This window comes from Colletotrichum truncatum (genome assembly GCF_014235925.2).
Source record: "Colletotrichum truncatum strain CMES1059 chromosome Unknown Contig_0005, whole genome shotgun sequence".
Taxonomy (NCBI): Eukaryota; Fungi; Ascomycota; class Sordariomycetes; order Glomerellales; family Glomerellaceae; genus Colletotrichum; species Colletotrichum truncatum.
In genome coordinates, this window is record NW_027222402.1 from 585,126 (window position 1) to 601,118 (window position 15,993).

General features: G+C 50.4%; 4 protein-coding genes across 4 annotated transcripts; 2 read left to right on the forward strand and 2 right to left on the reverse strand.

Annotated features, from left to right (window-relative positions):
• Positions 1-850: 850 nt before the first annotated feature.
• Positions 851-3,416, forward strand: CTRU02_208171 (guanine nucleotide exchange factor vps9; the record flags this gene model as incomplete). The annotated part of the gene is made up of 4 exons (XM_070205043.1): positions 851-2,330; positions 2,378-2,458; positions 2,516-2,688; positions 2,736-3,416. 4 exons carry the CDS (start codon positions 851-853, stop codon positions 3,414-3,416), a joined length of 2,415 nt encoding a protein of 804 aa, XP_070061118.1.
• Positions 3,417-8,984: 5,568 nt separating this feature from the next.
• Positions 8,985-11,045, forward strand: CTRU02_208172 (uncharacterized protein; the record flags this gene model as incomplete). Its single annotated transcript, XM_036725888.1, has 1 exon — positions 8,985-11,045. The coding sequence occupies one exon, from the start codon at positions 8,985-8,987 to the stop codon at positions 11,043-11,045; it is 2,061 nt and encodes a 686-aa protein (XP_036582602.1).
• A 262-nt stretch (positions 11,046-11,307) lies between these two features.
• Positions 11,308-12,963, reverse strand: CTRU02_208173 (transposase; the record flags this gene model as incomplete). Its single annotated transcript, XM_070205044.1, has 1 exon — positions 11,308-12,963. The coding sequence occupies one exon, from the start codon at positions 12,961-12,963 to the stop codon at positions 11,308-11,310; it is 1,656 nt and encodes a 551-aa protein (XP_070061119.1).
• Positions 12,964-13,669: 706 nt separating this feature from the next.
• On the reverse strand, positions 13,670-14,788 carry CTRU02_208174 (Acetylxylan esterase 1; the record flags this gene model as incomplete). Its single annotated transcript, XM_036725887.1, has 4 exons — positions 13,670-13,990; positions 14,058-14,137; positions 14,196-14,313; positions 14,462-14,788. 4 exons carry the CDS (start codon positions 14,786-14,788, stop codon positions 13,670-13,672), a joined length of 846 nt encoding a protein of 281 aa, XP_036582601.1.
• Between the last annotated feature and the right edge of the window lie 1,205 nt (positions 14,789-15,993).

A 15,993-nucleotide genomic window follows, 5' to 3' on the forward strand; every position in this document is an offset into this window, starting at 1 on the left:
TGGCGATGAGAGCAGATTTTCTCCTCAAATCGTGGCGCCAAATCGCCCTTGATGCAAAATAATGAGCCGAGTACGCATAGAATGATGCGAATCGGTGAGCCGAGGTTGAAGGTAGAATTTGAGATAGTAGCCCTTGTCAAGATGAGACAGGGGAAAGTTTAGAGAGGGGGCCGTGCAACGAAGACAACAATGACGAGATTCCGCTCCGACCGGATCCGACACTTGGCCGTTGTGGAGCATTCCGAACTCGGCCCGGGTGGTCTTGGCAAAGTGACACTCTCGTATCCCTCACGTGACTGACATATCACGTAATACGATGATCGGCTCGGTCAATGTTTCTCCCGCAAGACCGTGCACAAGTGACGTCGCCAGGTCCCTCTTTCCCTCCTGCAGTGCAATCCTGGGACCCTGGATTCGGCAAAACTCTGGTTGCCGCTATCAGTAACAGCCTCAGCAGTTCCAGCGGTCCACCCCACGAATTGTGGGGCCTTGGATCGCTGAGCATCGCTCTGCACTGCAGCCTTCTCCAGTTGTCACACGGCCAACTCGTTACATCGCTGATCCCATCCCGTGATAATCTGATAGCTCACAAGCTTCCAGCTGCCGACACCGCCCGCCTTTTACTCCGTCTGCAGCACCGCTCTGTTGAAGCTGTTCCAACTTTAGCCTCAGTTTTCTTAGTCACCACAAGATCTCTTTCGACCCCGTTAATTTCCTGCATCTGTATGTCAGCGACAGTCCCGCCTGAGCTCGAGCCTCGTCCCCCACAACCCATCTCTGACCTCGACCGCTCGCCTTAGCTGGAGCTTTCAGTCTTCGACCCCGTACTCACCTCGAATATCCGTGGTGTATGTCTCCTACAGATCCTGCAGATCATTCCTCCAGCCTATCTGGCAGTGCACCAAATGACAAGGTTGCCACTTCGATAACGGGTGCTGAGACCGCGGGGTCCAAGGCTGAAACAGAGCTCGCCAGCCTCGAGGAGAACGATGGCCATAGCAAGCCTAAGCTTTCTGCAAAAGCAGCCGGCAAGCAGCAAGCTACAGACGACCTGATTGATTTCGGCGATGATGCTCCAGTTCTCGAGCCAGCGGCCGAAGAGGCTGCCGATGCGGATAGCAAGCCATCCGAAGGATCAGTTCAGACCGCCTCTGTAGCTGGCTTTAAAAGCACTTCCGAGCCTATGACCTCTTCGATTGCGACTCTCAAGCCTACAAGTCCTCTGCCGCCCGAGACAGCCACCCAATACCTCACGATAGAATCAACCTCAGCGCCTTATGTCGACCCAACACCGCCAACACCAAAGACTTCCCAGCCTCCATCCCGAACTCCTTCAAATGCAGGACCCCGACGTGTGTCATCCGAATCGTCCCCAACTAGATCCGACGCCGGTTATGACGAGCGTAGATATGCCAGCGAAGATGAGCAGGAGAACGGATCCCGTTCCGAGATACAGAGCATCATGGAACAGTTTACTGGAGATGGAGGACCTGGGGCTGAAGAGGTCATGAGTCCAAGGCTGGAAATCGCATCCCCAATGCTTGGCGGCCCCAGCATTCAGCATCCGCCGCGCAAGTCCAGCCTCGAGCCTCTCGCTCCGTCTCTGTCCCACCAGGTACAAGAACTCCAAGGCCTCAGGATACACACGGCTTCTCCTGCAAGCATTCTATCCCGTGAAAGACCAGTCGAAGACCAGGGCCCACCTGTCCCGCCCAAGGACGGCCCTCCTGCAACCCCAGCACGCTCCCACGACGACAGGCAAATGAGCGTCGACTCACAGATGTCGCCAGGGTTGCACCGTCCTCCGCCTCCTGAGCCAGAGCCTGAGCCAGCGCTTCCATTTGACTTCCACCGATTCCTAGAACAACTGCGAAACAAAAAGGCCGACCCCGTTGCGAGATACCTCAAGTCTTTCTTGTCCGAGTTTGCGAAGCGACAGTGGATGGTACACGAGCAGGTCAAGATCATCAGCGATTTCCTTGCATTTATTGCCAATAAAATGGCTCAGTGCGAAGTGTGGCGCGACGTCTCTGATGCCGAGTTTGACAATGCCCGCGAGGGTATGGAAAAGCTTGTCATGAACAGGTTGTACACACAGACTTTCTCACCGGCAATTCCTCCGCCTCAGCCAATCCCGGGCGCGAAGCCCAAGAGAAGAGGGGGCGAAAGACCTATGGGACCGGGCAGAAGAGGGCAACACCAGGAAGACGTAGAGCGGGATGACATCCTGACACAGAAGATCAATATCTATGGCTGGTTAAGAGAAGAGCACCTCGATATACCGCCAGCCGGCGAGAGCGGTCGACGTTTCCTCAAGCTTGCACAGCAAGGTTGGTGTTGGCAATTCACACTAATATGGAAGTTTACTGATTGGCCACAGAACTTTTGAAGATCAAGTCCTACCGCGCGCCACGGGACAAGATCATCTGCGTATTGAATTGTTGCAAAGTCATCTTTGGTAAGCCTGCACCGTATATGCAACCGCATTCGCCCTCTATGTGCTAACTTGTCTTAGGTCTGCTGAAGCACTCCAAATCGGATTCCTCTGCAGACTCCTTCATGCCTCTCCTGATCTACGTTGTTCTTCAAGCCAACCCTGAGCATTTAGTCTCCAATGTTCAATACATCCTCCGTTTTAGAAACCAAGAAAAGCTTGGTGGTGAGGCTGGTTATTACCTCTCCTCCTTGGTACGTAGCCCTCAACATCAACTCAGTTGCTTAACTAACTTTTTCAGATGGGTGCTATCCAGTTCATCGAGAACATGGATCGGACGACATTGACCATTACAGACGAGGAGTTTGAGAAGAATGTTGAGGCTGCCGTATCAGCCATTGCTGAGAAGCATCGACTGGACTCGCCTCATCCCGCCCAAGAACCTGTATTCTCTGAGAAATCCGGTCTCAGCTTTCCACCGAGCGAGTCTTCAACAACACGACCGTCTCTGGACATTGCCGGCGGAGAGTCATCAGTACCGCGCCGCTCCACATCGTCCAACGAAGGCGTAACAGAGCCAGAGCAGGCGCCGATTACCGGTCTCCTTCGCTCAATACAAAATCCTCTCAGCACAATTGGCCGTATGTTTTCGGACGAACCTTCGCCCTCACCCTCTGGACCTAGCAGGGCTTCACGAACCCCGGTGCCCCCGGAGCGTTTGTCCCCAAGGCCCAGTATGGAGATTGAGGGACAAGCCCCCAGCTCTCGCCATCAACTCTCAGCTGAAGAGGCTGCAGCCAGACAGGCCAGTGCTGAAGCTGCCGAGGCTCAACGCCTCCATCGCGCAGAACATAACAACGTAGTTGAGACGCTGTCTGGCATGTTTCCCGACCTTGATAGGGAGATCATTTCGGACGTGGTATACCAGAAGCAGGGCAGGGTTGGATTGGCTGTAGACGCCTGCTTGGCCCTATCGACCTAGGGCATTGCATAGTTGAATGAACCAAAGCGCCAGTAATACGGCAGTCAAAGTATTATCTTCTCCATTTCAGTAGTGATGTTGCGTAGCTTCATGTGTTCAACCCGTAAGAAACCCTGGAGGCTATGCCGACGGTCATGCTCGCGATTGGGCATCAGAGACGTTGCGATTTAGTAACATATTCATTGAAACGCAAGCCGATTATAACTGGCTGGTTTCTACAGCATGATGTAGCACATTGGAGCTATGGTCGTCTTCAGGTATCAGCACATTCGGCATGTATCCCCGATGAAACTTGACACCCCATGGTACTCCGTATAGCCTTATCCAGGTCCACTTAACATAACCTCGAGATGATTAAGAACCCAGAACAAGACTCAGCTAGTTGATTTCACCTACCCTTTATACAAATATACAAATTCGTGCCTTTCCACGCTCGCGTCAAGCAGCCAACAACCCAAGACCAGTTCATGCTTGGATCAATGGAGCCGCTCACCAACCCAGTAGACGAACCAATGATGCGCCGCATTCTTGAGACCGTCTCATAGCTGCGTAAAATGTAACAGCACAAGAGCGAAAGTTACGAAGACTTTATCAGTGCTTATCACGCTCTCTAGGCGGAGCTCCCTGTTCGGCTGCCGGAGCTGTACCACGTTTGTGACGTTCTTATACGCTTGTTACCGGAGCTGCATGTGCAGATAGCCTCGCAAGGGATCCCGTCGACGCGGGAGGAGCTGGATGGTGCCGCGATGAAGGCGGAGGAGTTGGCTAGTTTGTTGGGGTTCATGAAGGCGGCTGAGTAGTTGCTGGAGTGTAAACTCTTGGGGGACTGGAGGAGTATATGATGGGCATGCGGTTGTGGACCGTTGGATAGGATCGGCAGCGCACAAATTCGATCAAATAAACAGGCAAATGTTTCATATTTGCTACCTAGATACATTTGATTAACGATTCGCAGCTAAATGTCCAAGTTGAACACCTGTTTTCTTAGAAAAAAGGAACATTCTTCCTCATAAATGTGTCTTACAAGGATTTTTCATAAGCCGTTGATATTAAGCTTCTACAGGTTCTGGAAACAAATCCAAATACTTAACAGATGTGATTGAACCTAAGAATCGGTGTTGGGTTATTGTGGCATCATCTATTATTAAGAATAGATACAGCTGACTAGTTCGACAACAACGTTGTTCCTCGGTGTTATTGTGTTGCATTAACGAGAACACCGTCCAGTATATCTCTACTTCGTCCCCATTACCTTCCGTGGAACAGTACAACTATGATATTCAAGACATTCTCATGCGTGTTCACTTTGTGATTTTTTAACTTTTCTTGCCTAAAATTCCTATCTACACCAAGCTTGTTTCTTTTTTTACACCTAATCTTTCACTAAAACGAAAAACCTATACTTCTCAAGGCAACATGCAGCCTAAGCTGGATATCTGCGTTTTTAAGGTTCCCGATGACTTCAAAAGTCCAATATTACATTGTTGAATGGGAAATTCCTCTTTAGTTGCGTTTGAGCTATTTCCTAACTTATCAATTCCTGATGCATGACTGCAAATTATAATGACAATGCTAACGCTAGAAAATTGAAAATTACTGAATATAGTGATTTTTCCGATCCTATGTGTGTGAGTTTGCAAAGCTAGCCTCTCTTTTGTACCTCTATTGTAGCCTAAGCACTCAAGAGGGCCTGGAAGATAGCAGCATTGGGACTATCAGCGATTGAATACAAAACGCATAAGCACCCACACATATCGACCCTAGGGCCTCTCTCATCAAACTTGTGAATTACTGGAAGATTCACTCAACCGGCATCCTCAAATCACAACTTCTCTAACCAGAGACGACTAAAACTCCCGGTTCCTTGAGTGCTGTTGTTGACGTACGCCTCCTGGTCAAAGTGATCACAGCTTCCTGGTAGTGTTATCATATTCGCTAGCTCAGGGGATTGGGTATGGACATAGAAAAACCAAAGCTTTGAAGGTACTGGAGCCGTGAATTCTCCAAGTACTGCGCTTGTCTCTTATTTTGGCGACTCTTTCCGTAACAAGTGGTATGAATGGTGACGTCGTTCGTGATAGTGAAAGGAAAGGTGCCTGTAAAATGAACAACAACTTTTGGTCTCTCCCAAAAGCATTGAATATAAGGTACTTATGAAAAAGGGTTTTGAACCCGAGACAAAACCGGCTATGTTACGATCCCTTTTATGAACCGGAATCAAGAGTGGCGAGCTAGAGACGATCCTGATATCTGAGCAGCCGCTTCTACGTACTATTTGATGTCGCCTTTTTCTTCTTGGCCTTGTCGTTCGAAAATGCATTGAAAATGAGAGTTTAATATATGAAACCCACCGATTTTTCAAATATCAGAGCTTATCGCATACTTCAATAAGTACGTCTTACGGAGAAAACTACCCGAGAAACTCTTGCAACAGTCGGAATACTGGCCCCTGCGTCCAGAAGCCCGGCACGTAGGGCTAGAAGTCATCCCTTCCTCTATTCTACACGTGACGCGCTGGGATACCACCACTCCCTCTTTCATTTCAAACCCATCACTTCTGACTGTACTTTATTGCATCATGAGAAACCTGCGAACCAGTGTTTATTGCTTTAAACTGTAGGAGACTTGAAATCCATGAAATCTATAGTAACGCAGAAAACTGTTGTTGAACTTGATGGAGTTCCAAAAGGTACTCAATAAGCCATGGTTGAGGCAGTGAAGGACTACTTAAAGATAACAAATGATCTTGAAAGTATGGAAGATTAGCTTTTCAAGGTGGCCGAATAAATGAACGAAGTAATTACGATTCAGTTGGCTTCTGGCCAGTTACGAATTCAATGTTTATCCAAGAAGAAGATGCAAGGTATGTATTGTCAAATAAGAATTTGGAACTCTGGACCTCTACATCTAGTGTGAGGGTTACATCGCAGAACTACGCACGACAATAAAGACAACGGTTTCATGAAAAGACAAGAAACCAATGAAAGAAGCCATCTTTATCAACGAAGCAAGATGTAGGGATTAACTTCCGGGGCATAAAGTTGAGGGCTATCTCGGACTTCGCTTGTTCCCCAACTTGAGCCAGTCTCGCTGGCATCTGCCAAGATAAAATGTGCCGTTCTTCCTTTCCGGGCCCACATGCTACGGCTTGAAAACACAAAGGGTAGTCTAGAAGAAATTGATGAGAGAGGACATGTAGATGGGCCATGCCAAAAATTTCGGAAACTCTGGAACCGATAGTTGGACGGGGTGCCTATTGATACTGAGACAGCAAGTTCTACACTGCAAGAAATACTGCGAGAAAATATGCGACTGTGACGCCGTTCTCCCTCTTAGGCAGTCCATCATCACCTTTACCTCGAGTTGAATTGCTGTGCAACAGGGCTAATGAGAAAATTCGATGCGCGCAGCTGAAGTTGTATGAGTCCAGCCTGTGGATGACTCGCGCAAGTGAAGCACAGGAGTCTCCTGGTTTCGTGCAAAAGTGAGGGGCTCACAGGTCTTTATGATCAAATGGCACATTGCATGATGGAAGGGAACCTCACCGTCGTATTGGAGACTATTCAGATTGTCATGATAATGCAGAGGCCGCGCAACTGTAGGCAATCGGGAGCACACATGGCGGAGATGGCCCGCTATGCGGCCCTGGTCAAGGGGCCCGGGTCAGTGTGAATCCGACCAGCAGCGAAGACCCCGGCCAGGGGTTGGGAGCAGGGGCCCTGAATGAGGTCACTGACAATTGCTGAGGCAGCTGCAGAGCAAACCTAACAAATTAACCTTAATGCTTAACTCAAACTCTGCTAACATGTCTTCAAATCTATGCTTCAATCCTCCCACACCCACCGCATCTGCCCCGTTTTGCCCTGACAAGCTCCCCGAAACCACGGAACCGCCCTGAGCCACCTTTTACTCCTTGCTAGACAGGTATTTAAGTGGGAACTGACCTGATTTCGTTTCGTGCTTCCTCTTTTTTTTTCTGCTTACAATGTCTGCCATGGTGGCCCTTACAGGGGCTTTATCTTGGCGGGGGTTTCGGATGACCTAAGATGGAGAATCTGCAAGGCCTTCACACGCACTAAGGAGCTTGGGGCTCAGCCGAATCTCAGTGGGATGGTCAGTGCCCCAAAAACCCCTGAGCACCTCCACGTTCGTCTGTTCCTCAGAAAGTCAGAGGGTAGCAATGAGAGGTACGTTGGCCAGGCTGATGGCATGTGTCAGGTACCGTGTGCGGGGGTTTGAGATGTCTACGGAAAAGAAACAAACCAAATCGACTTCATGCGAGGTTGTGCAAAGGTCTGCTTAACATATGCTGTAAGTCAATACTCAAAAGAAGCCAGAGCCTTTTAACGCCAGCCACTAAGCTGTCATGGATTTGGCTTTGACCGCCAATATTCATATGAGAATCACTCTGGCCAAGTACAAAAGACTACGCAAGATATGGCGATCCCATTCCATCTTGCACGCATTGTGGCAAAAACGCTGGTTCAGGCGATGGTCGCGTAACCATCATAACAAGCCAGGGAGGAATTGGCGAAATGCAGAGAACCGAGGGTATCGGGTTTCACATCAGAGGCTTAGTTCAAGTTGAGCCAGAACAACCTCGTGGCCTCCTACGGCTGTACTCGATTCCGGTCTGCCTCTTCTGATTTCTAGGGGTAGTCACTGGTCTGACAAGGCAGACGTACCCCTGAAGATCCCGAACAGACATACTCAGCCTCGAGTCTACCTGTGCCCAGAACATCCTCCACCTCGGCCATGTTTTCGTCTTCAGCCCTGGCTTAAGCCCCTTGTCAGAGCCGCAACCTAAAACAGACAGCCCTGGTCTTCATCCCTTCCTTCAGAAACCATCCCAATGCTGTTCAGATGGCAGCTGGACTGATGATTTCATCTCATTCGTGTCAGCACCTTGCCGTGAACCCGCTATCGCTCAGGGCTCCCCGTCTCTCGACATCAACTCCTTGTCGTATCCATCACGGATTCTATGTGGCTGTTCCAATACCTATTGTCATGTTTCCGGAGAGCCTCATACCCTGCCAGCCCTGGTACTGGTACCGGGAGGTAACAACAAGTCTATGACTCCGTCGCTCACACCATGTTCCGGCACTCCCATGCCTACGCCAGACTAAGATCCGAGGTTTTGGCCATTGTCTTCGTAGCTATTCGTGCATCCGATCTTCCGTGCGCCGGGTGTTGCGGGCGATGTGCATTGGCAAGACCCATCAAACCATGAGCCAAGGCTCACGATGACCAGCCCCCGTCTGATATAATGACTTTGTCACCCTCCTTTCCAAAGTTGTAGTGATCAGCAGGTCTGTCCCTCTTACCTTCATCCACTCGCGCGTTATTTTCCATTCGTTTCTTTCTTGTAGCCAGCCATCACTAGCTCGCTGCATTTTTTGTTTACTTCGTTTCATTCAAACTTAGAGACCGGTATCTCGACCCTGTTCAGAGGCGAGCCTCGTACATTCCTTTATTCCTTTCTTGTTTGTGTGTTCTTTCCATTCTTTTGACAACGCCTTACCGAATCCTCGACGTCGACTTAGATCGACTTCTTCAGACTAGACCATCATGATACTCTCACGATACGTAATCATCTCATGGCTTGCCTCCGTGGCCTTGGCTGCTCCGAACCCTCCAGCACCACCGGCCGAATGTCAGCCCAAGACCGAAACCGTCGTTCACACCGTCCACGTCCCTACAACAGTCCACGAGACGGTCCACGTCACGGTTCCCGGAGAGAAACAGACGGTTCACGTCACCGTCCCTACCACAGTACACGAAGTCAAGACCGAGATTAAGAAAGAAACCAAGACCGAAGTGAAGACTGTTCATGTGACAGTCCCGACGACAGTCAAAGAGACGGTTCACGTTACCGCACCTCCGAAAATAGTCAAGGAGACGGTCCACGTCACGGCAACAGTGACCAAGGAGCAGACCAAGACGGAGAAGGTCGTCGAGACCAAACCCGTCCACGTCACCGTCACCAAAACCGAGGAGAAGAAGGTAGTCCACACTGTGCCCGTGACGGTGGTCAAGACAGAGAAGGAGGAGGTTGTCAAGACCGTCGTCCGCACAGAGTCCGTCCCGGTGACGAAGACCGAAACGAAGAAGGAGATCCAGACTGCAGTTTTGACCCGGACGGAGACCAAGAAGGAGACCGAGAAGGTCCCCGTCACTCAGGTCCAGACATCAACGCTGGTTCACACGGTTGTGGCCACCAAAGTCGAGACGAAGGAGGTCGTTCGGACTCAGACCGTCGCCGTTACCAAAGTCGAGACCAAAAAAGAGGTGCAGACGATTCCAGTCACTCACTTCCAGACAAAGATCGAAACTAGGGTTCACACCCAAACTATCCCCGTTACTCAAACGGAAGTCAGGACAGCTATCCAGACAGTGGCTCACACCGCGGCTCCCGTCACGCATGTCGTCACGTCGGAGCGCGTTGTCTCTGTTCCAGTCACTGTTCCCGTCACTCATACTCAAGAAAAGATTGTTACGTCCGTTCAGGAACGCCCAGTGACAGTATCTGTCAGTGTACCTGTTCACGTCACCCACACGCAGGAGAGGGTCATCACGAGCACTCAGGTGGTGACCTCAAGACAAGAGGTCCCTGTTCATGTAACCCAGGTTATTACCAGAGAACTCCCGGTTACTCGAGAAGTGACTAGGGAGCTCCCAGTAACTCGAGAGGTTACTAGAGAACTTCCAGTTACTCGAGAAGTCACCAGGGAGCTTCCAGTCACCAAGGAAAAGATTGTTACTCATGTAGTCACCGCCACAGCGGTTCAGACTCTGAGCCAAGTGCAGACTTTCACAAGCATCTCCAAGGAAACGGTTCATGTTACCCTACCTCCTCAAGTTGTCAAGGAGACAGTCCACGTGACGCTTCCTCCGAGTGTCGTCAAGGAGACGGTACATGTCACCCTTCCTCCCCAGACTGTCCGCGAGACAGTTCCTGTTCACGTAACACAGACTGTCCACCAGACAGTCCCAGTTCATATCACGCAAACCGTTCCTGTTCATGTAACGCAGACCGTTCACCAGACCGTTCCCGTTCACGTTACACAGACGGTTCCTGTCCATGTTACGCAGACTGTCCCTGTTCACGTTACTCAAACAGTCCGTCAGGAGGTCCCCGTCCACGTCACGCAAACAGTCAGCCATTGCGCTACAACAGTAACCGCCGGAGCAGGCGGTGCGGCATCCCCACCGGCCGTCCACCCGATGCCTCCGCCGGCTCATTCAAGCCCCCCGCCGGCGCATACCATGGCCCCGCCACCTCCCGCACACACCATGGCTCCTCCGCCTCCCGCACATACTCCTCCGCCGGCAGCACACACCCCAGCGCCTCCTGCTCACGAGATGCCTCCCGCAGCTCCCCCGGCTCACACACCTCCTCCCGCAGAGGCTATGCCTCCTCACCCTCCAGCGGAAGCGCCAGCTGCCCCTCCCGCTCATGAGGCTCCAGTTGCTCCCCCAGCCCATACAGTACCCCCAGCTCACGCGGCACCACCAGCTGAAGCAGCTCCAGCCCAGCCGCCAGCCGAGAAACCCGCGGAGAAGCCCGCGGAGCCCGCTGCTCCGCCCGCACACACCCTAAAGATGAGATTTATGCCGCGAAAATACTAATGATGGAGGAAGACGTGGAGAATGTCGAAGGAAAAGCAAGTGATATAAAGTAGCTGATGGACTTGGGGGGGTGGGGGGAACATAAATGTGTCCTTGGCCCGATGCGGGGAATGGGAATAAGGAAACAAGGACTCGCGTATTATCTTTCTTCTTATAACGTACATGATAAGCGAGTGAGACAGACAAGCGAGTGAGACAGTAAACCAGACCTTCGCGACAATAATATCGAAATCTATAACAAGAAATCTTAGATTGATTAATACTACTCGGATTCCTGTTCTTCGGATGTTTCCTCAATAAATTGACATGTTCTCGCGTTGTGGCCTGTATTCCCGCATACGCCACACCGACGATAAGTCGTCTCAGACCTCACTTTGCGACCACTACTCCGTCGCGTTTCCTCTTGTAGTTGCGTGTCTGCCTCTCTTTGCGACTGTATATCCTCTCCAGTAGATATAGTAAGACTTCCTCCTTTCTGTAGACGTGTTTTCTTAGCCCTTCGACGCCGACTTAATATTGCATTCTCCTCTCGAAGGATTTGAACCTCTGACTCTAGTAATGCTACCCGATGCCCTAGTCCTTCTGTCCCTCTGGCTAGCTTACTCACAGCACTATAAATTGATGCTGGAGAGCTGCTTCGGTGGCGTGAGATTCGACTCTTAATAAAAGTAGACTGTGATCTTGCTTCGCTTGGGTTGCTCGGCGTCCTAGAGATCCAAGGGTCTGGTGTCTGAGGGACCCCCTCCTCAGGCGTTGGCGTTCGGAACTTTACATCCAGCTTTGAGAGAACACTTTCTGCATTCAAAGGGACAAGTCCAGCTCCTCGGAAACCTCCCTGGATATTTTTCCTCGTAAAAGACTGCTTAAAAGCTTCGTGAAATGCTGCAAAGAAATCTTCCTTCGAGATATGGGTTGTGCCTCGCCGCATCTTATTCTCAATTTGCCGACCGTAGGCATTCTTTAACGGCTGAAAACAACCAACATCTAAGGGTTGAAGTAGATGAGACGAGTAAGCCGGCATGCACAGTGTAATAATGTTGTTTTCTTGACAAAAGAGCTCGAAGGCTGCGGAGTGGTGACTTTCATGACCATCAACAACGAGGAGGCGATATTTCCCAGACGTACGTGGTTTTGTATAAATGTCGAAGTGTCTGATCCAGTCAATACCTCTCTCGTTTGTTGTCCATCCATTTTCAGACGTTGCAATAGCCCAATCGCCCGGAAGAGAGGTTTCTGTATACCAGCTTGAGAGGTGATACTGGCCTGCAACGATGATGTATGGCGGGATGCTCTCCCCTTGGGAATTAATAGCCTGGATAACTGTAACCCATTCCCTATTGCCAGGCTGTGTCATCTTCGTATTTGAACGCCTTTCAGCACTTGTAACAACCATTCCAGAAGCAATAACGCCCATCATAAAGCCGGTCTCATCAAAGTTGTAGATATCAGCATCAGCAATACCATACTTCGCAATTGTATTCTTCACAAGCGAAAACCAGCCACGAATCACCTCTGGATCTTCGCATTGAGCTCTCTTATAGTCATACTTGCGAAAGAAACGCGTCCTAAGCTGTGGTTGTCGCTTGACGAAATTAGAAGCCCAGCGCTTCCCAACTGGAGGCGCGTCGCGCTCTGCGAGAAGTCGATTGGCCATTTCTTCCACACCACTCAGCCGGGGAGGAAATGATCGCGCATCTAGGTCGAGAATATACTCAACTATTGTCTTCTCTTCTAAATCTGATAAATTCCGTGAATTAGGCATGCTGTCGCGTCGTGAGACTATTCCCTTTAGTCGCCGGCTTAATGTTGCGTGACTGACTGTATAGAGTGCACCTGCGGCCCGAGCACTAAGTTTTGGGTCATTTCTCATTGCTTGAAGGGCAATTTGTAACCTTCTTTCAATACTAGCTGATTCCATGATTTATTGTAGAGGAAAAGGTGCCGGTCGCGTCAAGGTGCGACGGTCGCGGTTTACTGTCTCACTCGCTTGTCTGTCTCACTCGCTTATCATGTACGTTATGTAATCTAAATTTTTAGACGGTAGCTATGACGCTGGACGAAGTTTGATACCCTAACAGCCGGCCTTCAATGGAGACGTAATACCTCTTTATTCTATGACATGAGTGGCGGTCAGTATTGAGTGAGTGAAACTCTTGACTGCGAATTCTGGAACATTAGTTCTGTGGAGATTGGCGACTTACAGTAGAAACATTGTAGCGACGTCGGCATTGCAGAAATGGGAGTGAGGTTACTTGCAGATCAACTTTACTTTTATTGAATCAACAAGGGACATTAATCGAACATATGTGCCAAGTCTCAGACTTGATGGATCATGGCAGAAACAACTGGCTGAAATCACTGCATATCACTGTATGTAAGTTGCTCCGAAGCCTTTGGGCAGGTAACTTGGGTATAAATGTCTTATACATCTGGCCAATAGACCGGCTGCAGAGAGACACTCTTGGGTAAGGTTTGATTACGTGGGGGATTGCCGATCTTTAAGAGACCGGGCTCTAGAGCTCTTAGGAACCGTGTAGCACTTTACATTACGCCTCCTCACATTCGTTATGAATCATTCGTAGCCATATTACAACATGCATCGTCTTCCATTACCATCAAACGCTTCACATCAGATAAGCGGCAAGCATCGAGAGACCGGCCAGAGAAAGGATCGCCCCCGGGGCAGTGACACCGGCTCCGTTGGCCGGTACGACCGACGACGACGGGGTTGCCGTGGGGGTGCCCGTGGGAGACGTGGCGTTCGTCTTGGACGCGTTGAACTGAGAGACGACGAACTTAACGGCATCCTCCGTGTACGTCTTGAAGTAAGAGCCGTGGACGGTAGTGTCGTTACCAAGGTCGCAGTAGATGTCGCCGGTGTCGCACCATGACTCGATCTTGGGGGCGTACTGCTCGCACGCGGTGATGTTTTCGCGAGGGAAGAGCTAAGAATCAAAATTTTCGTCAGTGATACCCCATTCGCCTGCGTCAGCTAACGTTGTCTCGACTCACCCCGTTTCGAGTGCTCGTGCCCCGGTTCCAGGTGGCACTGGCGTTGTGGGTTGGGTCGCCGAACAGGACGACGGCGATGACTGCGAGAATATGAGCGATCTGGGACGAAGATTCAGGTGTGAGTTCGGATGAACATACCACTTTGGTCCACAACGGAGGAGGGGATGGGTGATGTGGTGTTGAAGTCAATCTCGAGTCCATCATCTTCTTCTTCCTCGACGCTACCACACAAGATGTCGCCCGCAACGTGTGCGCCCTATATTGCAGTGTCAGTGAGAAGAATGGCTCAATCAAGTAATAGTCGCCGTGGCCGGAAACCCCGTCGTCTGACAGATTGAGGATTTTCATTGTTCCCCTCGCCAAAGACCGTTTAGGGTGTCGTTCTCCGTAGAGAATTGACGTACCTGAGAGTATCCAAGCAGGGCCACCTTCGATTGGGGGCATCTCAAGTTGTACTCGGTCAAGGCCAGCTTCATTGCCGTGGTGCCATCGACGACAGAAGTGGAATAATTGCTCAGCGTCGCAATGTAATTGATCGGCGCGATCTGAGATCCGGGCACGGCGGCGACGACGCCGTCGGCGACGCTTCCGATTCTTCCAGAACCAGGAGCCTCGCCACTACCGCGGGCGACGATGAGGTGAACACCAGTAGCGCAGGTGTTGGTCGAGTTTTGGGCTGCGGCACTAGCAATAATGCCAGCAACGGCGGCGGTGGTGGCCTTGGCCTTCATCTTGAGTGTGTGATTAAAACCTGGCTACAGCGGGATCGATCGATTAGAGGGCGGACGGAGACAGATCTAACAAACAGAGGAAAACAACGGCCAAAGGCTCGGGGAGACCGGAGAGGTATTTATCACAGCGGTGTCATGAGTGGATGACGTCGCAGACTCAACCCTCCTTGGCAAAAAGAAAAGGCCTAATTGTAAGCAATAAGTCGAATTGGCCCACCACGACAAAACAATAGTAGATGCCGCGCCATCAAGTCGCAACGCGCCCGGCGCAATTATCGGAAGCTGAGGGACTGTTGAGGTCTGAACCACCAGGGGTACCCCCCGGACACCCCGGTGACGAATCAGACGGACCTTTTGTTTTTCACCGAGCGCCGTTCATCGTCAACACATGTTTGAACTTTTTTGGACTTTTCCAGCCAGAGTTAAGTCCGAAATCAACTGCCTCACAGGGTTAGTGCCCCGCAGTTCATGTATTGATGTCCGTAAGGGGGTGGAAAGTAATAGGAATCCAGAGTGCGATGAGGGGGATGGAGAGAACAACAGCCTCGGTATTGCATCCAAATCCAGCATCGCTCACTTACCCTGGACCCTTTAGGGTGTATTTGACTTGTTTTTGCATCCACAATTAGGCCCGCTGGAGGCCGGGTGACCCGACGAGGTTGGGGCGAGGTTGGAGATGGGTGGACTGGGGGGGGTGTGGGGATGCGGGGAAGAACGAATTCAGTCTGGATGTGATTTCGTTAAATCATTGATGCGTTGTTGTGGTTTTTTGCTTCTGAAGGTTGGCTTTTATCGATGCGGGGGTGAAGCTGAAATACATATGTAGGTTGTATGCATCTTTCAAGCCACAAATCTGGGGGAAGAGAAGGGTTGTTTGCTGCGAAATTTGACCTGTGGGTTGCCAAGTCCGTTTATACCGATGGTGGACTCCAACCCCTGATGTCATCATCCATAGCTTAAGCAACCCAAACGTAGGCTGCTTCCTTTTTTTTGCGGTGTGCTTTTATTGTACAGATTAAACCAAAGCGTTCATTGTAGTTACACATTTGCAAGGCGATTGGTCACAGAGATCATGCTGTGAACTTAAGAGACCACTTGACAAAGTTTGGGATGAAAATTCGTCCACAAATCCCTCCAGATTGAACACGATTCGTGGGTTTGAAATGTCCAAAAACCATTGAGTCAGTGATATCCAAATCTTTCAT